The sequence below is a fragment of the Drosophila hydei genome, unplaced genomic scaffold, assembly GCF_003285905.1.
Source record: "Drosophila hydei strain 15085-1641.00,03,60 unplaced genomic scaffold, DhydRS2 tig00000060-arrow-pilon, whole genome shotgun sequence".
NCBI lineage: Eukaryota > Metazoa > Arthropoda > Insecta > Diptera > Drosophilidae > Drosophila > Drosophila hydei.
The window spans coordinates 5,937,766-5,959,638 of NW_022045656.1; the positions used below are offsets into that span (position 1 = coordinate 5,937,766).

General features: G+C 34.3%; 2 protein-coding genes across 3 annotated transcripts; both read left to right on the forward strand.

Moving 5' to 3' along the window:
• The first annotated feature begins 9,196 nt into the window (after positions 1-9,196).
• LOC111605414 (aquaporin) lies at positions 9,197-18,697 on the forward strand. Of its 2 annotated transcripts, XR_003944597.1 has the most exons (5): positions 9,197-9,397; positions 16,534-16,745; positions 16,806-16,949; positions 17,792-18,308; positions 18,371-18,697. XR_003944597.1 is itself a non-coding variant. In XM_030226158.1 (4 exons), the coding sequence occupies exons 1-4, from the start codon at positions 16,554-16,556 to the stop codon at positions 18,404-18,406; spliced, it is 795 nt and encodes a 264-aa protein (XP_030082018.1). In that variant the 5' UTR covers positions 16,534-16,553; the 3' UTR covers positions 18,407-18,696. The 2 variants fall into 2 exon arrangements, 1 of the variants encoding a protein (XP_030082018.1); XM_030226158.1 differs by lacking the exon at positions 9,197-9,397 and having other exon boundaries at positions 17,792-18,214; positions 18,371-18,696.
• Positions 18,698-20,156: 1,459 nt separating this feature from the next.
• Positions 20,157-21,656, forward strand: LOC111605420 (fibrinogen-like protein 1). The gene is made up of 3 exons (XM_023323932.2): positions 20,157-20,276; positions 20,339-21,249; positions 21,539-21,656. Exons 1-3 carry the CDS (start codon positions 20,199-20,201, stop codon positions 21,654-21,656), a joined length of 1,107 nt encoding a protein of 368 aa, XP_023179700.2. The 5' UTR covers positions 20,157-20,198.
• The last annotated feature ends 217 nt before the right edge of the window (positions 21,657-21,873 follow it).

Genomic DNA, 21,873 nt, shown 5'->3' on the forward strand with positions numbered 1-21,873 from the left:
ATTTAATATTAATATTTTAACTATTTAATAATTGGTTATTTTTATTTTAAACAGCTCATATTTCTTCTCTCTTACATTCATACCAGTATTTTAGGAATATTTCTAAAAAATTAAATACTTAAATTTTAAATATCCCAATTTTCCTTTTTCTTACATTTATAGCAGTAGCTTGGAAATTTCTCCAAAAAAAGGTGTATTCTTATTTGAAATTTTGCATATTTCCCCTCTCTAACATTCCTACCAGTATCATAGAAATTTTTCTTATTAATTGCATATTTCGACTTTTAGTATTCATTTAAATATTTCCAGGGTATGCTTAGGCACATCACACACTCAGGCCATGTAGTCTGTCACCTGTTTTTGTTAATATTTCAAAAGTCATTTTAAAGACACGTTCCACTCGTGAAGCGAACACGAACTGATTAAGTCAACTTTGAACGCGTTATCAACATGGAGAACTTCATTCTTTCAACTGATTAGCGGTAATCCATCCTATCGGCGGCCTCCAATGCACTGTCATGCAAGTAGTATTAGATAGCACATATATTACCAATACTTAATTGCACATTAGTGAGTTTTTTCAGCGCTACAGGCTAATAGTGGCTTGGCGCTTGTCGCTCTTCACATTTCACTTGTTTTGTTTTAAACAATTTCCTTTGCCTGCTGTGCTCCGCTTTATTATTGATTATCATTGCATATTAGAGGTTTTTTCTGTCATTGTTAATAACGTAGGCTAGCTTATGGATACACCCACTGCGAAACCTTGTCATATTTATTTCAGGCTCGAGCAACAGTTGCAATTTATTGACAAAACAAACCACAAACAAACAAACAACGAAACTACAAAAACAAATATAGCAAAAAGATATAGTAGCGCGCACTTTTTTCGATAAATAATGCCCGCTCAGACGGATTTTCGCAGCTCAGGAAAAGCATTTGGCTGCCTGATAAATTCAATTATATGTACTCAAAGCCCCAGACGGCCATAAAAATAGCCCGCCAGCAAGTGCCACTCGATATTCGAACTCGAAATTTACAATACCTAAGATCGCAACTGTTATACGGACCGTCTTAGCTGGGCCAACATTGTGTTTGCTTAACATTCGAATCGATTCGATTCGAGCCAATTAAAGGCCTATGCAAATCTTGATAGTTGCTAAGGTAATTACAACAGTTGAACAAAGTCCATAACAAATTGTTAAATAATGGGAAATTTACAAATCTCATATAAGTTAGAATCAAACTATTTGCTCCCCCTTCTGTTGATTCCACTTGATATACTTTGCTTAGGCACGCACCTAAAACCGTGCAAAACAAATTTGTTGATGTCATCAACCTAGATTTCTTTTTAGCAATTCTGTCATATAAATACAAATTAGGTATTTTCATTTCCAAGAAATTTAATTAGATTTTTTTATTATTGTGAACTTAAAGCAAATTCTACTTCATATTATTTCACTGTGAACCCATTGAAATGGAGGAAAAACACATTATTTTTTATTTTAATTGTAGAATGTGCTTTGATCAACAGGCTGGCAAGAAATGTGTGCTTCATAATAATGGGAATTTTTAGATATATTAAAAACAAAAGAAAAGCAATTTGTAAACAAGTTGATATCAAATTAAAAACGAAATTATATTCAAGTTAAGCTCATTAAATAATGAGTATTTACTAAAGATCTTATAATAATTATTTTTTTCTTTTATTTATATAAAATTATCTCATAGTCAGCACTCAAGCTAACTAATAAACAGTCGAAATAGTTCCATATGCGAAACCCAAATATTAAACTGAAATAGGCCTAGACATCTGGTCTGCTAGATATACTTGCTAAACGTGAGAATATATTAGAAATTAATGAGATTCCGTATGTTGTTTTATATGTATATATAGAGGGCTCTTTTAAGGTTTACAACTTTAATTTGATAACCCTTCTTTATTTGACTATCTGTTCAGCAGTTGATAGCTGCTTTTTATTAGGTTTTTTTCGAAATTTTATTATAGATAGATTTACAGCAGAGAACTACTTGCTTCTTGTTGTTTTTGCCAAACTACCACAGAAAATTACTAATCCATTTTTCTTCAAAAACGACGATAGCCAGGATTGTGCACAGTTTGTGTTCCAGATTATGCCTTTTTCGCAACAACCAAATAACTAAACTTATATTTAAACATTAATCGTAGAAGGTTTTCTACCTAAAAAAAAACCATTTCATTACTTTTAAAAATGTATTTCGTTTAGTTACTACAACTTAAATTTCTGGAAATCAAAAAAAAACCAATGCATGAATTTAAATATATATGTAAGGTATAAAAGTTTCATACATATATTAAAATGACATTTTAGGCAACTGAAAGTAATATTCTTTAACTCAAAAACTAATTTCAAGTCTGTTTAATGACCACAGATTAATCATCTGCTTCACTGCCTGCCATACAGCTGCGCTGTTAACTCTGCTCTCTGCCACTCATTCTAACTTGATACTCTCTGAGCAATAATTTATCGAACAAGTATGAATATATATATTGAAAAATATAGTAAGCAAAAATATAGTAATAATAATTTCAGTCTTCATTGCGATAGAGCAATTTCTACTAAAGGGCATAAAAGTAAAAGTAAATTTACTTTCAAGCTCTTTAACACAAATTCCCTATATTAAAAATACCATCATTTATAACAGTAAATGGTAAACTTTAGCAAAGCTCGACATTGACTTCAGTGTCCGAAGAAGAAATTGAATGAAATCCAGTTCACAAAACAATATCAAAAATTTAGCGATGTGCGTCGATCGACGAATAGTTTCTTGTTGTTGTTGTTGGCGCGAATGATTTACAGTTATTGGCATGGCTAATCGGCAAAATGAATTTCGTGTGCAAAACTGGCAACTGGCAGCAATAAACGCAAATGATTCAGTCAAAAAAAAAATGGAGCCATGAAATGGCCAAAAAATTGGTACATTTTGTGGTTCACTCAGGTGTAGTTAGGAGTGTGCCACGTGCAATTGTTATCGAGCTCTGAGCTATGAGCGGATCATTAATTTGCTCCGTATGTACACTCACACACACACTCACGCACACACAGAGTGTAAATAAAGGTCAATGTCGCCCGCTTTGACACTTCAGAGCCCAGATTTAGCTACATCCATCAATCTTTCTGAGTCAGTGCGAATCCGAATTTGAATTTGACTTTCGTGTTCGAGTTCGAGTTCGAGTCCAGCCTGCACACATATATAGACTCTCTAACTGTCACTGTTGTCCCATGTTTAAGATCTGCAATTTGTACCTAATATTTTTATATTTATATACCATTATTAATATTTTTACTTTGGCTACATTTGTTAGGTGTATTCATTCGCGTGCTTCGATAAGGCCAACATTTTGTTGCTTGTGTTGTTTTTGTTTTTCGACTTCCACTACGACGATCTTGGCATGACTATGACTAACTGTTATACTTGAGGCATTAAGTGCTGTTATTGTTGCTGCTCGAAATCTTGGGCTATTGACAAAATGATTTTTTGCAGCTCGACGCACGCACAGCGTGGGAAATTCTTCAAAAAGCGACCAAATATTTTCTATGTGGGCGCTTGCTAATGCCTCAACAATGCATCAGCTGTTCATACATATATATATATATATAAATATGAATATGTATATATGACGTAATGAAGTTGACTAAAGACTGCATTTAAAAGTTTTTTTGCTGGTTTGTTATAGAAGTCTAAGCCAAAAACAGACCCTACGAAAGCTAATTATTCATTCATATTCATCAAGACTTTCTATTTGTAATTATTTTCCAGATTTCATATGCGATTTGTTACAGCTTTTTGTGCTCTTTTTTATTGATATTGAACGACTTTATATATACTCTGCACTGATATTTAATATAGTATATAATATAGCTATTATAGTTTAATATAGTTGTATAGAGCTAAGACTGTTATACTATACAAGCATAATAGTGTATAACAGTTTGGTATATGTTCCTATAGTATACTACAGCTTAATATAGTAGTGTGTAGCATGGTGTAGTACAGTTTAGTCTTGTTACGTAAGGTATTAGAAGCTGTAGTACAGTTTAGTAAAGTTATATATAGTTTAGGGTAATAAACTTTGAAAAATACAGTGTTGTACAGTTTAGTAATGGAAAGTATACAATATTACACTCTGTACAGAAATTTACAATATAATATAGTATAGCTCAATTTAGTTTAATGAATATAACAGTATAGTAATGTATACCTATAATAGAGTTTTGCTTAGTATTATATAGCAGAGTACCCTGTAGAAAAGTTTAGTACAGTTGGGCTTATAATAGTATATATATATGTATTTTGATGCATCCATTAATCTTAACATGACTATGATTAACTGTTATACATGATGCCATAAATGTTTTTATATAGTATTGAAAGCTTATGTATTATATAAAAATAAACTCAAATGTATGTATTTTCTAGAAAGTCGAATAGTTTTAGGAATTTACTATGAGTTTATAAAATAATAAGATAATAATAAAAAATATATTTTATTAAAATTAAAAGTGATAGAAATGATTTCTGAAAAGCCATTGCTGTACTCAAGTTGAAGCATCTACTTAGAAAATGGAAAACTTTTCAGATATATTCAAACAGAAACAGCTGGCATTCGTCATGTGTAAGTCGTTGTGCTCACAGCAAAGAGTACGCAAATCGTTCGGTTCTGACTGATGAGGCGTCGTCTCAGGGCACTTCCTGCCAGAGAGACGCGTGCGCTGCCAAAATTGCAGGCAATTAACAATCTTCGTATTAAGTTTTATTTATCTTAAGGTTTTTTCAGTTTCGGCTTTAGCCGTTTGCCGTTGGAGTAGAACACTTGAGCCCGCAACAGAAAATTGATTGACACAGTCAAGTGCGTGTGTTGGCTTTTGTCTAGTTCGAAATTCGCCAATTGTGTTTGCTTAATTGTTGTAGTATAAAAATAATCGTATTTGCTCAGCCGAATACCAAGAACAGTATTTCAATTTCGTTTTTTTTTTTGTTTTTTCTTTAGCTTACTTTTTCTATTGTATTTACTCCGCATTTTGTTTATACCCTGAGATCATTGGCAGTAAGAATTTGGGGTATAATGATTAACTATGAATGTATGTAGCAGGCAAAAGAAAGGGCTTTGAAGAGCTGAAGTATATATAAAGCCCTGATCAGGTTAATAAAGTCGATTAACCCTTATGGTTGACTAACTCTCTGCACGTTCCTTTATCTAGTTATCCGCCTAAAAAGTTAATTATATATTTATATATATTCTCGTATCGTATAGATTTAATTTCTTTTCGTCACCCATCTCTTATAATAACTCATCCAAATGCACTTTTCATGAATTAATAATATCCATATTTTTATTTATTATTCTATTTATTTATTATTTTTAAACGTGAATATTTCCAATTTGGTATAGCTCGTCTCACATTTCATACAGGATATCTGCTAGTCAGTCACTGCCTAAATAGTCAACACTCTTACTCGCTCGTATTACAGTTTTTTGTAGTGCGCTAGTTAACTTTTTGCCCGCTGGCGGCGTCTTTTGTTTGTATAACTCGTACGTGTTCTATACGAAAACCATTTGCAATGAAATGGAAATGGAAATGGAAATGAAGTTGGAAACGTGGAGGGGAATGCGAATGTTGCCATAAAAAAAGGCAATTGGAAATATGTTTGGGATCACTGATAAGAGCCAGATTTGCCAATCTCGGGTTTCGGGCAACTGCTGCTGCTGCTGCCAGTGTTTAATGACCAGAAAGCTGTGTGAGCTGCATGTGATTTAAACAAAACTTCCGCACTTAACGATTGAACTAGAACTTTTAGTGCGCACTTTACGTTTAATTTGCTTAATTGATTGAGAAGCCCCTTGAGCTATGTACGTCCGGCTTTTCATTTGTCATTCCCATCAGGCATAAGTCACCGGAGTCGCTCACAGGCCAATCCACCTGCCTCTACGGCAGTGTTACCTCAGCGATTTCACATTCACTTGGCTGTTCAAGGGTAATAGGCATGCAAATGGACTGCTCTGTCACGCTGGGCCTCGTAGTTCAAGGACTCGTATCCCGGCGCCCAACTGGGCGTTGTCCAAGTCAACTAACTGTCAAATGCTCGCAGAGCAACTCATAAATTTCAATAATGAAAAGTCAGCTTGGCCTGGCGCTGGGGAGAGATTTTCATTTGCATAAGTTTTACTTTTCATATTGTTTCAGTGCAAGTTACATAACGCGGCCTGAGCAATATAACAGTATAATGACTATATTTATAAGTGGCTTACGTTAGACAGCAAAATTTAATTAATTCTTAAGTGCTAAGCATGAAATCTTTATTTAGATGAGATTAAATGATTTTTGTTATATTTAGATGTTAGCCATTTATTTATATATATAGTGCAAGCTAATAAATAGTATCTGCAGTTAACAAGAGCCAAGACACAAACCTGTTAAAATTTATGGCACATCATAAAAGTATGCTGCACTTCATGGCTCAAGCAATGCAATGAACCATATTTAAATAATAAATAGAATATACTTACTAAAAAACCTTTAAATTACATTTTTATTAACATATAAAATAAAATAATAATGTATAATAAAATAAAGTATTTTCTTAATTTGACTTCAAAATTTTCAAATATTCAAGTATTAATTAATATAATACATATATACAAAAAATAATAACTATTTGTAATTTAACTCATCACTCTCAACTCCAAATTATATAACTGAGCATTATTTTTTTAGTTTAATAAATTAAATAGAATTGGAGTGGATACTAAGCAAATGAATTAAAATTAACACAAGGAAATTTAATTTAAAATGACCAAACTAGACACTTAGCTTAGCATATTATTTAATTAGATTGGCACACACGCTCGCACAGAGAATTTAAGATCTTCTAATCGGTTGTCACGGCAACAATTAGCTGAACGTCATGCGAATGACAGCTCGAAATCTGATAGTCTGCCGAGTTAACGCACCCACCCACACAGACCGACAAGCTGACTCGATGAGGGACCGTAAAGTCAATTGAATGTGACTATTTAACCATAAATCAGTGTTTATGGCATGCCACAGTGGAAAAGTTTTTTGGTTGCACTAAATTAATTAAGAAAATAAACCAAAAAAATCAAAACATTGCGCTAAATAATTGTTTGACTTTCGCTTCTGATAAGCGCCAATGAAAATGGGGCGGAAATTTTTCACAAACGTCACGCGACCAGCGACTTGCGACGCGCTGTTGGACGTTTGTGTACCAATTCCCTGTGTTCTCTGCGCCAATAAATGTCTAAATATTTAAACAGATCATAAAAAACCATATATCGCTGATTGCACATGTTTATTTACCAACGCATTGGCAGTAATTGCACCCACTGTCTCGCTATCGTCACAATTGACGTTACACAGCGTGACAACCCCTAGCCCTATCCCTGCCCGTGCGCCTATCCCTACCCCAGCCACTAACCATCCACGCCCACACTCACACCCTCGCTTCTCAACTCACATTTGGCTCGAAATTTATTGTAGCATAGATTATTTGTATTTTACACTTAGGGCTAAAAATTTTTCAAATTTATGTTATTATCATATTTTATATATTTTTTTTTAAACACATTTAACTTTAGTTTTATTGTGTTACATAAGCTAAAAGTCATATGAAAATAAAGCAAATACTAAAAATAGGAAAATTACATTTTTAAATTAAACTGTTTTTTGCCATCAACACCAGTATATTTTTTTATTTTTTTAAATTAATAAAAAAATTATTTTATGGCAAGTTAATATTAAAGAAAGAAAAATAGTTTGTCAAGCTAAAAGTACGGTTTCCTCTATAATAAAAGAAAAACATTCTTAATGTATACTATTATGTATCTTATAATCTTTTATTTATTTACTATTATTTAAAAAAATAACATTTTTAATTTTTTAATTTTTTGCAGAAATTAAAAACTCTTGGTTAGGCTTAAGAAAACACAATAAATTGGGAAATTCTTTTGTATAGTAGAAATGTACCACGGCTTACAATAAGGTACCCTATTTTGGTACATTTGTATTAGAAGTAAGCTACAAGAACAATTTACAGCAACAACAGCAGCAATAACAGCAACAATGCAAGCAGACACGAAGGTGCGCGCACGTGCTACTCGGCTTTTTTGCCTATTCCTCTTCCTCTTCCCCTTCCCCACCAACTACTCCTTCACTCTTCTACTCAGCCGAAGCATATACCGTACTTTTTACCGATTGTTTGCTTTGTTCTCTACTAATTACAGCGTTCGCCAACGAAGTTAGCACAGTGGAATAATCAATTAACACTAACAATAAAAACTTTACATCATTGGCATTTCTATTTAGTAAGCAATTTAAGTAAATCAATTAAATGATTTATGTTAGCCAAATATCACAATAATCTAATCGATCGCAAAATTTATTAATGTTTTCATTCGTTGCATAGAATTTGTTTATCAAATTAAGTACAAAATCTAGATTCAGCTTAGATTAAAATTAATTTCTATTTCGGTCTAAGTCAAATAATAATTCTAAAATTTCCATTCACAAAGCTCATGGGGAATAATTAAATCGTATTATTTTAATGAACACAACATTTATTTAACAACTGAACTTAATTTAACGAGAAATTTAAATTTTGTATAAATAATTTTTATAGTTATACTAAACTTTCATGTCACAAGCATACTCAGCCGGATATATTTAAATTTCATTCTTACTCAGCTATCGCTATAATATTTATCTATATTATAATATAAAATTGTTCTATATATTATTTAAAATTTGGGCATAAAATAATCTTAATGCGAGAAAAAAATATCAAAAAAACTTATATGTTTCCGACGCTTTAATGACTCAAGTAACTAGCTAAGCATCTACAGTCAGCAGAATACAAAAAAAAATACGTAGCTGATAAGAAAAACAAAAAGAAAATTTTTGAATACAATTTTACGAGCTCATCTAGAATTTTGACGAGTAATATAAAGCTTACAAAGTAATTGTAGTAATTTTAATTGCCGGGAAGTAAATAAATTCATTAATGTAAATACTATGATTTAAGTAAATTACATTTTCTATAGAGTGGGGACACTGTGCAGCGCAGTGCGCTTAACATTTTGCTTTTCGTTCGCCGTCTTCGAGCTTTGCGGTTTTTATGGCGCGCAGTGTTTGTTGTCAAGTCAAAGTGCGCGGATCGTTTAGAGGAGGTCCGATCGACTCCTGCCTAAAATAATTTTAAGTTTGTCGTTGAGTCTTTTGTGAGTTTTTAACAATTTTGTGTACATAATTTGAAAGGTGGCATTTATTGCATGTTTCGAGGTGTCAATAAGCTGAGTTGAGATTGTTGTAAAACTATTATATATATATATATATAAAACAAGGTAAATATGCTAGAACTAAACGTATCGAATGTGCCAATTAACAAATGCACATTTTGCCTTCTGTTAACCTATTTAATTTCATATTACGCTTCACACATGTCTTCATTTCGTATGTTGAACTTGTTGTAAAACTGTTCTACGTAAATATTAAATTGAACAACACCTTGCGAGCATAAGAAGCAATAAATACATACATTATTGTTATACTGCAACATTTCACACTATGTTTTAATTATGTTTGTTATAAAAGTGTTATACATAAATAGAAAAATGCACATTGCATTTCGAATATAATAACTAATAAATATACCAGTGCACACATATGTTGACTTCTGTTATACTACTTACTTTTATTACATGTTTTAGTTGCGTTGCTATCAATTAACTTGTTATTAAATGTTATATGTGAAAAGTAAATATAACATTCAGCTCCGATTATTATATTTTGCACACTGTTATACTATTACATTTTATATTCCCCTTTTCACGAGTCTGGCTATCATGGACCAAAAATGTCCTACATACAAAATATAAATAAAACGTAGATTCTGTCTTCTGTTATACAATACGTATTCTACTTTGTTACTTTGCTATTGATCTCATTTCTTAACTTTGCTTTAATTTTACTTCTTGTTTTTTTTTTGACTGCCAATCCCAAAATATGATCTCAGCAAGAAACAGAATTTTGGACCCAAAACACACGTGTTGTGAACTCATAAAAAAGCTAACCAAAATAAAACAACGAAAAAATTGTCTTCGACTTTTGTGTAAATTGAATCAAAACAACGAAAAAAGAGCACAACGAATTCTGAGAAAACACTTACATTACAAATTTAGATGTAAAGATATGGTTCTATTAGAAAATGATGCATTGCCACAAAAAAAAAAAAATAAATAATATATATAAGTATATTATATATTTAAATAAAAGCGAATTTCTGACTAAAATTTGAATTTTGCTGCCACAGAAATTACTTTAAATATTATACATATATTTAGATATATGTATATATATATATATATATATATATGTATATTTATATGCCAGACCCTCTAATTGCGAGTGCGGCGATGCGTGTAATCATGCGAATTTAGCTATACAAATATAACAGATTTAAATATAACAAAGTTGAGCTCCATTGTGCAGCTAATTAGAGAAAATAATCAGACTCTGTGTGTGTGTGTGAATAAAATCTGATTATTTCATTTACGTGGCTGGCCTTAGTTGAGGCTTTAATGGATCGTAACGTGCGTACGATAAGCTCTGGGCTCTATTTTTAATTTATTTTACATCTGTGACTCCAGCTCGACTTGAGCTCAACGCAAACTTTTTTTCGCGCCGCATACAAATTTCTATTTTTGGTTTAACTGACTTTTATGTCTATTTAAGTGGCAAAGTTGCGGCTGTAGCATGTGACGATAACATCAAGGCATGTCATCAGCCTCTACAAATGGATACTTTGCTCATTGGGCTGCGGCTTATCGTCAGTATAACACTTTACGTGTATCAGACGTTGAGCATATGGCGAGACATATCGTCAGCCTTGAGCATTGGCTTGTGCTGATATTCAGTATAACACTTTACTGTGGCATATTATAATGTCAACAGCTTCTGAAATCTATAAACCGTATAATACTTTCTATATATGTGATCATCATGTGATCATGTGATCATCGTCTGCACATTTGGACGAGAATCGTATGAGAAACTTGTCTTAAAGTGTTTGATGATGATCTTAAGTATAACACTGTATGATCATATTGAAAATATATTATGAGCGAGTAGAATGAATGCTTCAATATTTGATAGAATGTCAGCAGCTTAGCTTAACTTACAGTATAACAGTATAACAGTATAACAGTATAAAATTATCATATACTTCAGTATTTTCAGAGCCGATCTTTAGTACAAAACTATGTAGACTTTATAAACGCCATCAACTGAGGCTGATATTCAGTATAACACTTTGCATATAGGCAATGAGCATATATAAATGTATTACAAACCAATAAAATGAATATTTGGAAATGATCTTTAGTGGAAAACTTTAATGTCGTCAGTTAAGACTGATCAACAGTATAACACTTTACATATACCTCGGTGTCAGCTGGCACATTATAATTTCATATAACAGTCTGTTAAAATTTGTAGAAGTAAACTTTAAAAAATTTATTGTACTACTGTTCGATAGTGGGACTATGCTGCAGTATATTCAGTATGCAGTATAACAGTTTTGTGATAAAGCATATACAAATTTAAGGTCCTCAAATCAAACAATTCGACATTAGATCAAGAAGCATTGCTTCTACTATGGCATCTACTTATTTACTTATTTCTTATGTCATTTGACGAAATATTGAAAAAGTCAACAGCAACAATATGTTTAACGGTAAATTGAATAGCTGTCATCGCAAGCAAGCATGAGCTCTGACAATAAACCGAAATTAATTACTTTGCGTTTAAATGAAATTTATTTTATTGCTAGTTAATTTAATACGATCGACTGCCGGGTGTATAACAGTTCATAAATTTTTGTGTGCCGATTCTGGAATTCCCTTCAAATACATTTTTTTTGTCAATTCGGTAGGTGTCAGAATGCAGTATTCCGATTATTGATGTTTCGCAGTTTGAATTATTTTCGGCGGCGTCTTTTGTTACATTTGTGTGCAAGAATTCAGCAAATTTGTGCTCGGGTCGTTAATTTGTTGAGCAAACATCAAGCAAACTACACGATTTCCAAATCAACAAAATATCACGCACGAATGCAGTTACAGAACTTTTGAAAATAATTTGTATTTGCACATGAATCGGATTTGACTTTAGCCAAAGCAACGCAAAATTATTATTTTTCATGCTTTTATCAGGCCTTATGATTTCATACTTTTTGCTAAGCTCTGCCGTTAAGAGATAAGCGTCTTTTGATTAATTACAACCACAATTGGAACACGCTATCATTGTTCCCTCCGTGTGTCGATTGCTACTTGAGAGAATTGAGTTGATAAATATACTTTGGGTCAGGTGTTTAAAAAATCCGAAGCTGATTAACAATAGCTGCATTGGAATGTCGCTTAGACACATCATAATAATACCTGCAATACTTAAGTGGGTAATTTTGTGGGATATACTCATTAAATATATAATTCCTTTAAAGTAATGAAGCAAATTAGAATTCCTATGCCCAAGGTGCAGTTGAATGAATAATCTCTATGACGAACCACTTGGGTATAACAGAATCTATACGGCAAACGTCGTCGTAGTTTAATAACTGAAGCATAATAGATTAAACTGATTTGCGACGTGATTAGTGTTATAATCTTAGCATGTTATCTATATATGTGAGTCTATCTTATCCAAGTTTTTGTGTGCTAATATACTCTCTTGTCACTATATGAATAGAGTATATAGAATGGCTAAAACATTGATTGTGTAACTGAAGTATAAATTTCGAATGGACTACGTTTATGCCATGAATAAGTTCAAGAAATATATTGGCATAGAAAACAAGAAACATAAATCATGATTTATTGAATTTGCGAAGACAAAAAGAAAAGAATAAAATTGAATTAATTATAAGAACTTTCTTGGAATTTTATAACGATATAAATGAGTACAAGATTAACTTAAAATATCAAGAATTGTGAAGAGCATCAAAATATTTTCTTGAATTATTAAACTTTTTCTTAATAATTTAATGGAACTTGAAGAATGTAGAGTTTGAGGTGCGCCAGCTGCTGTCAATTAATTGAGAATATCTTTGTCAATTCATGGCTATGAATTTATGGCAAGTCCCAAACTAGATGTCACCTCGAACATTTATCTATTAGCAGCCGCCAATTAAACCCGAGTGCGGAATGGGCATCGATATCAAAAGAGCACTTAAAATCATGTGTCTGATATATTGATATATTACATGCTCCCACTCAAACAATCTGAGGAAACTGCTTAGCAATGTAGACGGTACTCAGATACCCTGTAATCAAATATTCAGTTTATCTTGTAATTAGAGTTTATAAACTTGTTAAAATAAATTAAAAAGTATTTTGGATATTATTAATGTTTATTATGACTCACTCACGCTCTCTCTCTCCCTCTGTTGCTATGTCTGTCTTTGTCTTTCTGTCTCTATATTTCTTTTTCTCTCTGTCTCTATCTCTGCCTGTTTCTCCCTCTCTCACACTACATCTTTATGTTTCTCTGTCTTCTTTACCTTTCTCTCTCTCTCTCTCTCATTTTCTCTATCCCCCTTCTTCCCCTTTCATCTCTCATCCATCTCAATTTTTCACTACAACTTTTCCCTTTGCATTTCATTGCCAATTTACAGGGTATCCACAGTTTCCCATGTGAACCCGCACATTAAAATAAAAAAATAAAAATAAAAAAAGAACAATAACTAAAAACATAAAAAACTTGTATAAAAAATAAAAATAAATCTTGTTTTCAAGTCTAAAGTTTTCATTTCGAATTCAGCATTGCGTAATCGTTGAGTGATATTTATGGCAAGTCTCTGGCTCTTAGAACACATTTATCATGCGTTTCATCTAAAGTAAAGTATGGTTGTTGTTGTTGTTGTTGTTTTAGTTGTTGCGATGGCATGGCCAACCGCTTGTAACCCATTTTTGGCCTGGCCACTGCTCTTGACCGTATTGCGAGCAACACTTGCGCCAAATACGAAAAGCAAACAGACGACCCGCGGGTCGGGAGGGTGATTGGGGCAGGGGGAGAGGAAGGTCAAGAGGAGCCACACTTATAGCTAATCAATTAGGCTGAGGCTCAAGTACTTATGTGCCACTCTGCAGGGCAATGGAGGAGCATGGCAGGCGGCACCACTAATCCCCGAGACTCGAGCCATGCGTGGCTGAGGTTCAAGGGCAAACACATGTGTCGCTGCATGGGGAGACTCAAGTGGGGGCTACAACAGCAGCTGCCAGGGAATCGAATCTCGCATTCAATTAGGCTAAGCCTCATGCTTCTACATATGCCGCTCCGTAGTCAATATTTATCATTATCATTAAATATTTACTCTAATTTCGCGACTTGTTGCCAATTATGCAAATAATACTCCATTCTGTACGCTGATAACGTAATCGCCCCAATACGCAGTTGAGCCAATAGTTGCTTAATGCTCAATTAACAATTTTTCATATGTTTGTTTGCCATTTAAGTTGTGTTTAAGGCTAACATAACTGAAAGTGTGTAGAGTGGAGAGTGGGGTGTGGGAGGGTGAAGTGTAGAGCGGGTAAGTGGTGTAAAGTGGCAGAGAATATAGAGAGAGAGTGTTTGTAGTATGAAGTGGAATGTGTAGAGTGGAGTCTATTAGATTCGAATGTAGAGTACAGTGTAGAGAATGGAAAGTGTTCAGTGTAGAGTACGTAGGGTGTATAAAGCGCAGAGAGTGATGAGAGTGAAGAAAGTATAGAGAGAGCAGAGTATGGAGAGTATAGAAAATCTAGAGAATGTAGAGAGTGTAGAGAATATAGAGTGTAGAGAGTGAAGAGATTGAAGAGACTATAGAAGGTGTAGAGCATGGAGAGTGTAAAGAGTGTGGAGAGTGTAGAAAGCATAGAGAAGCGAAGAAAGTATAGAAACAGCGGAGAGTATAGAGAGTGTATGAAGTGTGGAGAGTGTTGGAAGGGGAGAGAGCGTAAAAAAAGTAGAGAGGGTAGAGAGTGTAGAGTTTAAATAGTTAGACAGTGTAGAAACTGTAGAGTGTATATACTGTGAAATAAAATGTATAGAGGGTAGAGTACAGTGTAGAATTGGCACAACAATTGAAGACTTATGGATTGTTATGCAATTCGTAGTTTATGATTCGTTTCGAATTTTTCCAAGGTTCTAAAAAGTTAAAAATTTAATGATATAATTACATTACCATTAAACGTACGGAAATACTAAAGGCATTACGCCCGTTTTTCCGTCTTTCTGTTAAACACTTAACTTTGCCGTCATAGCAACGATTGTTTAAGACTTAAATTCTTTTTATTAGCTTTATCAATTCAATTACTGAAGTTAAAGTTCTATTCAGAATCTTCACTGCAGCTTGAGGATTGTTTATCAGGGCAAAGCAATTTCAAGTTGGAGATAAAATGCAGACAAATGTGACTTGTTGCTTTATGTTAAATGATGTAGATATTCTATATATATGATACATTGCCTAGTACCTTGGTATGTACATTGGTACATTGGTACATTGTTCTGTGAAGTGAATTAGTACATTGTCGTGCAACATAGTTCATTGTATACCATCTTAAACGATAATATGTGGCACATTACGCTATTCAGTACACATGGTACATTGGTACCTTGTTTAGTAAATATGGTACATAAACTATTAAACTATAATATAAAATGGTACACAGTTAAGTATCTACTATTATCTCTTAACACGTCATATGTTAAATGGGCTATGGTTAAAAGCGCATTGTCTACATGATACATACTTCTATGGTACATAAAATGGTTTGGTACATATGGTACATATCCATATTCATCAATGGTACACTGTCTAGTACCTTTCATACAGTTAAATGTCTACTGCTATAGTACACAATAAAGTATCAATGGTACAATGGTACATTCTCTAACACCATGGTACCTAGTACAACATATTATCTATCACAGTATATGGCACTTCATAAAGTACCTTGTTACATAGTAAATAGTCGCTTAGCATAGTACAGTGTATATTATGCAGTACCATGACGTGGAATACAACCAGTTATTAGGTACTTTACCAAATATTAGATATTACTATAGTATGCTTAGCTAGCTTAGCAAGACATTTAACTTTAATCAGAACTATCAATGACTTTTACATGGGTCTTTCCCCCAGTCAGTCTGTGAGTAAATGGAAATGCTTCTCTGGCAGCCAATTTAATTGGCAGTGTCTATGGCTGCGAGCGTAGTTGTGGAGGTGTCGGAAAACCAATTAGGTAGCATGTCAACGCTGTCATCTAACGGATATGGCTGCCGTACACATTACTCATTCATATTCGCATCGGGTCTGATTGGTCTGTGGCCCGTATTAAGCGCTGCATTCAAATGCGGTCATCGCCCACTTATGTTTGACAATTGTTCGGTTGCAAGCAGAGCGCATTCATTATTAATAGACTCTTGTGTCTTGTGCGTCATTGTCTAGTTGATCGCCACCTGGAGAAGATGGGAAAGTTCGAGTATTCGCTGGGTCTCAATGAGTTCAAGTCGAAGGATTTGCGCCTCTGGCAGGCGCTCATGGGCGAATTAATTGGCAATTTGATCTTGAACTTCTTTGCCTGCGGCGCCTGCACACAGCCCGAGAATGGCTTATTCAAGGCGCTGGCCTTTGGCCTGGGTGTCTTCATGGCCATTACGGTAAGCATAGTGATGATTGAATGATAAGCACTTACGGTTAACTAACAATCATTTCCCCAGATCGTGGGCCACTTGAGCGGTGGTCATGTTAATCCAGCTGTTACCGTGGCTATGTTGGTAGCAGGTCGGATTAGCGTAATACGCGCTATCTTCTATATTCTCTTTCAGTGCCTGGGCGCCATTTTAGGCACGGCGGCTGTTAAGGTGAGTTTTTAATATAAACAGCTGTATATAGAAATATATATATATGAATTCTATAATGTAACATATATGTGAAAGATATACAAATATCTCTAAGCTTAGCATAGCTGTTGCTATAATTTTTTAACTCATTTTTTTAAGTTTTCTGTACAAAAAATTTAATTTATATTTATTTATGTATATAATTTACTCCACACATATTATTTAAATTTGAAATAAAATACTTAATAATAAAATAAAAAAAATTTAAAAATTTTTTTTAACTATATAAACAGTACTAAAATTATATAAAATAGGAATATCAATGGTAATAGTGGTGCTATTATATTTTTCCTTATATACCAGCACTTTTCTGTTTATAATTTTTAAAAATTATACAATTAAACCACTTTCTATGCATAATCATATACTAAACAATATAAATAATAATAGTGTTTAAAAGTAAGGCAAGTGGCATAATGGTGCTATTATTTTTTGTGATGCAATTTGGACATTTCCTGTGAATATCGAAAAACATAAATTATTTTAATACTTTTTATAAGTGAAGCAATACTAAACATGATAAATATGAACAATAATAATAAAGGGAAACACTTATAATATAATATCATAATAGTGCTATTATTTTTTTCGTTACATTTTTTTACTTTTCTGTTAAAAATTAAAAAAAAATAAAATTAAAAAAAAACAAATATATTTTTTTACTAAATTTTATGAATAGAGGAATTTAAAAAAAAAAACAAATAATAAGAGTATATATAAAACTTATTGTTAAAAAGTTAAAATATAATATTGATGCTATTATTTCTTTCGTTTATATTTATTAAATTTCTCTCCCACTGCAGATCCTACTCGATTCACACTATCACAACGGGCTGGGTCACACGACTCTGGCACAAAATCAGACGGAGCTGCAGGGCCTGGGCATTGAGTTCTTCCTGGGCCTCGTGCTGGTGCTGACCGTCTTTGGTGCCTGCGATGCCAACAAGCCCGACTCCCGATACACAGCTCCCTTGGCCATTGGCATGGCGGTGACCCTGGGCCATTTGGGCACCATTCATTACACGGGCGCCAGCATGAATCCGGCACGTACTGTAGGCACTGCCGTAGCCACTGGCAATTGGAGCGCCCACTGGATCTACTGGGCCGGGCCCATACTGGGCGGCATCGCAGCTGCTCTGCTCTACACACAGATACTGGAGGCGAAGGCCACGCCCAAGAGCAGCGAAAGCGCTGAGAAATATCGCACGCATGCCGATGAACGTGAGGTGAGAGCTTTTGCGGCTTGGCATGACAAGAGTTTCTATTGATACACACACACACACTCACACACCTTTACACATACCTACACACACTCAGATTGTAAATAAGTAGCCTGATCGCCTCACATAATACTGAGCTTGAACCATTTCCCCTCTTTGCAGCTGCGCAAACTGGAAGGATCACGCGACTATGCCTAGTTCTATGAATATCCTGGACATATGCATACATCCTGTTGGCAGGCAACTCGCATCCTGTCGAGTCACTAGCCGCAATGCTCAATAAGAATGGAAAAGGAATTTGATTGAATTGCTTTCGTCTTGATTCCGTTTCGTTATAATCTTGAATAATATTTTCGTATACGTGTTAATTTATAAATGTATGAGTATTTATGTTATATTATTTATGCAACATCATTTTAAAACCTAATATTTAATATAAGCTGTGCTTAACCAAACCCAAATCAAAGCAAACTTCTTCTATATAGATATGAGTTCACAATAAAGAAAATTATTACGGAAATATATTTTATATGAACTTTTAATTAAACTTTTGCTAGGTTAGGCGCAGATCGCAGATCTATATCTATATTAATCATTTTTAGTTAGCGCAGTCCCAAGCTGTTTCTACGTTTATATGTAACTGGAAGACGAGCTGTGTTCATTTGGCCAAGTTTCGAGTTGCTCAGTCCGCTCGTCTATCCGTCTGCTTGAGATCTCGAAGATTAAATTTTAAATACATATCTGGTATATATATAGGTATACCTCGTTCTTTTTCCTTATTATCGATAATAATCGTTAATTTGATTTTCTGCTTTAAGTGTAGCTTTAATAGAAGCAAAAATCAAGATATTTGTGATGAATGAAAAACTTAAGATTTTCAATACCTCCCTCTTGACATTAAAAATTTGCAAAAATCGTATTTCAAATCGGCTGATAAATACATACATCAGGATATTAATATTTCACTCTGAAAAGTTAATTATGAAAGTCCAACTAGCACAAGGGTTATCTATCAATTAAGTGTACATAGTAAAGCTTTAAAGCGGTGCCCAAGCACAGCACAAGTACAGCCCAAGTTCAACCAAAGCTCAGCCGTAGCTCAGCCAAGGCGCAGCCAAAGCGCAGTCTAAGATCAGCCCAAGCGCAGCTCAAGCACAGCTCAAGCGTAACTCAAGCTCAGTCCAAGCGCAGTTCAAGCGCAGTCCAAGCGCAGTCCAAGCGCAGCAGAATCGCAGCCCAGGCGCAGCCCACACGCAGCTTAAGCTGAAACCAGGCGCTGCTGCTGCGTAAGCTGCGCAGTAAGCAGAGCTCGTGCTTATTTGTATGTATGTGTGTACATGTGTGTTTGCTCTGTCAGTAGAAAAGAAGCGCAGAACTCTGCGCACTGCTTAGAGCATCGGCTAGTCGGGTACTCCCGACATGAGCACTCTTATTTGTTTTTGATAACTTATTTTCTTTATTAACTATCTACCTAAATAAATAATTATTCTTGGTTTTTGAAGCAAAACTTGAACATCATCAAAACCGGACATCGAATTTTGTATACAGTTTCTGGCAATAAATACGCCAATTATAATTATCAGGTAAACTTGCCGCTTCTTAACCCAAAGTTGTGCCCTCAGTCAGTGCCAACATTAACCTCAAATAGGCAGTTTTAATGAATATGCAATTCGTTTGCTCGAAAGCAATATAGAACAAGCAAGACAAATCCAATTGCTGATAATACCTTGGTATAGTAATATATAGTATATACTTGTATAGTATAGTAATACATAGTATTAGTATACAGTAGGGTAATATATATAATATTGTTGATAAGAATACAGAATATTTTGCGCTCAACTCTGATCCGTGACGTAGGAATTTCCTAAAAATTTGAGATTATAGCAAATTTTGAGAAATGTAGCTTTGTCAGACATCAGTTGAAAAATGATCTGAGTAAAGCAAAGTCTACAGGTTTCAGTGTCTCCAACTATCTATAGTATAACAAATGTGTATATTTCGTAAGCTATTACTAATGTTACTGCTAACTCTGCCAGGCATAATGGCTGAGTTGGTAAGGAGCTCCGTAAGTATAGCCCATGATAGATCGTTCAATCCCAATTGCGAGTACAATTGATATGCTCTTAGCGCTGCTCTGACTCAAGGAAGATGAATGAGCTGTGCGGTGGGCATTGCTACAGCATTGTGAAGCCACTGCTGGAATATGCTGGCTCCATTCGATCGAAGGAAATGAAGTTCAACGAACTAAGCAATAAGATTCAACTTCTCGAAGCAACTATCAAAACTCTAGAGACTCAGCTCGATTCCAGTAATGCGCAAAGAAAATATTGCTTAACCGGCGAGCAATTGTTGGCCTCAAACCGGGCGCTGGTCGATCAAATTCAAGCTGCTGTAATTACCAAGAATAACAACGATGAGCTAACGCAGAAAGACTCTGAAATATCGAAGCTCAAAAGTCTAGAAATTGCAAATGCGGCGAAAATCAAACAACTGGAACAAAGTTTAGCCAAACAAGAAAAGGCAACGAACGAAATTTCTTTGCTCTCAGACTGCATAGGGAAATCGAGGAAAATACACAAACTAAGTGTTCCCAGCTCGAATCGAATTTTCGTGCCCTGTGATTCGAGTCTAGCCGGCGCCGGTTGGATAGTTATTCAGCGTCGTCAAGATGGATCTGAGAACTTCAATCGATCCATGAAGGAATATCGTGCGGGCTTCGGCAATCTTGCCAACGAATTTTTCCTAGGCCTCGATCGGCTCTACCTCCTGACGAAATCCTGGCAGCACGAGTTGTATATTTACCTGAAGAACTTCAACAACGAAGTGAGCTATGCACGCTATAGTAATTTCCGCATTGGCGACCAGAATGAAAACTTCGCACTGAAATCATTGGGAAACTATTCGGGAAACGCCAGTGACGCTATGAGTGTCCAACTCAATATGCAATTCTCAGCATATGACGCAGATCACGACAAGAGCTCCATAAATTGTGCAAAAACTTTTAAGTCTGGTTGGTGGTTTAACAATTGCTATAGCAGGTAATTCGATTAAGTGGGCATTGAATAAAGAGCATCTATCCTAGTTTTAAGTCTTAAATGCCCAATATTTGGACACTCATTTACTATATATTTATATCTCTACATTTGCTGATGTGTTCATAAAAATAGTAGTGCAACTGATCAGTAAAGCTTCGATTACAAAATTTGGTAAACATTTTATGAATATATATAACACAAATATCCGCTGTGTAACTCCATAAATTATACATTGATATATTTTAAAAATCATCGATTAATAAATTTACCTGTTCTTTTGTATTAATTATAGTAATTTAAATGGAGAATACAAACAGGCGAATAATTTCGGCGGAATTGCTTGGACTGATTGGGACATTTACTCACTGAAATTTGTGCAAATGATGATCAGGCCAATGGCAGAAGAATAAGTCGAATGCATATTGAAACATTGTTAAATTCTCTCAAATAAATTGCCATTAATAAAGTATATATAATCCTTATAATTCGTAGACATGGATAATATGAGTAAGGAACACATATACTCTACATATAGCACAAAGCTGCAATAATCCGTCCACAATCCGTCAATATGACTCTATGTGTTCACATACTTTATATATTAAAACGCCCATTTCAGCTACAAAG

Coding starts and splice junctions, on each gene's coding strand:
- LOC111605414 (XM_030226158.1), top strand. CDS start 16,554: ATGGGAAAGTTCGAGTATTCGCTGGGTCTCAATGAGTTCAAGTCGAAG. Junction 16,950..17,791: donor TAGGCACGGCGGCTGTTAAG/GTGAGTTTTTAA, acceptor CTCCCACTGCAG/ATCCTACTCGATTCACACTA. Junction 18,215..18,370: donor CGCATGCCGATGAACGTGAG/GTGAGAGCTTTT, acceptor CCCTCTTTGCAG/CTGCGCAAACTGGAAGGATC.
- LOC111605420 (XM_023323932.2), top strand. CDS start 20,199: ATGTGTATATTTCGTAAGCTATTACTAATGTTACTGCTAACTCTGCCA. Junction 20,277..20,338: donor CTGAGTTGGTAAGGAGCTCC/GTAAGTATAGCC, acceptor ATATGCTCTTAG/CGCTGCTCTGACTCAAGGAA. Junction 21,250..21,538: donor TTTAACAATTGCTATAGCAG/GTAATTCGATTA, acceptor TATTAATTATAG/TAATTTAAATGGAGAATACA.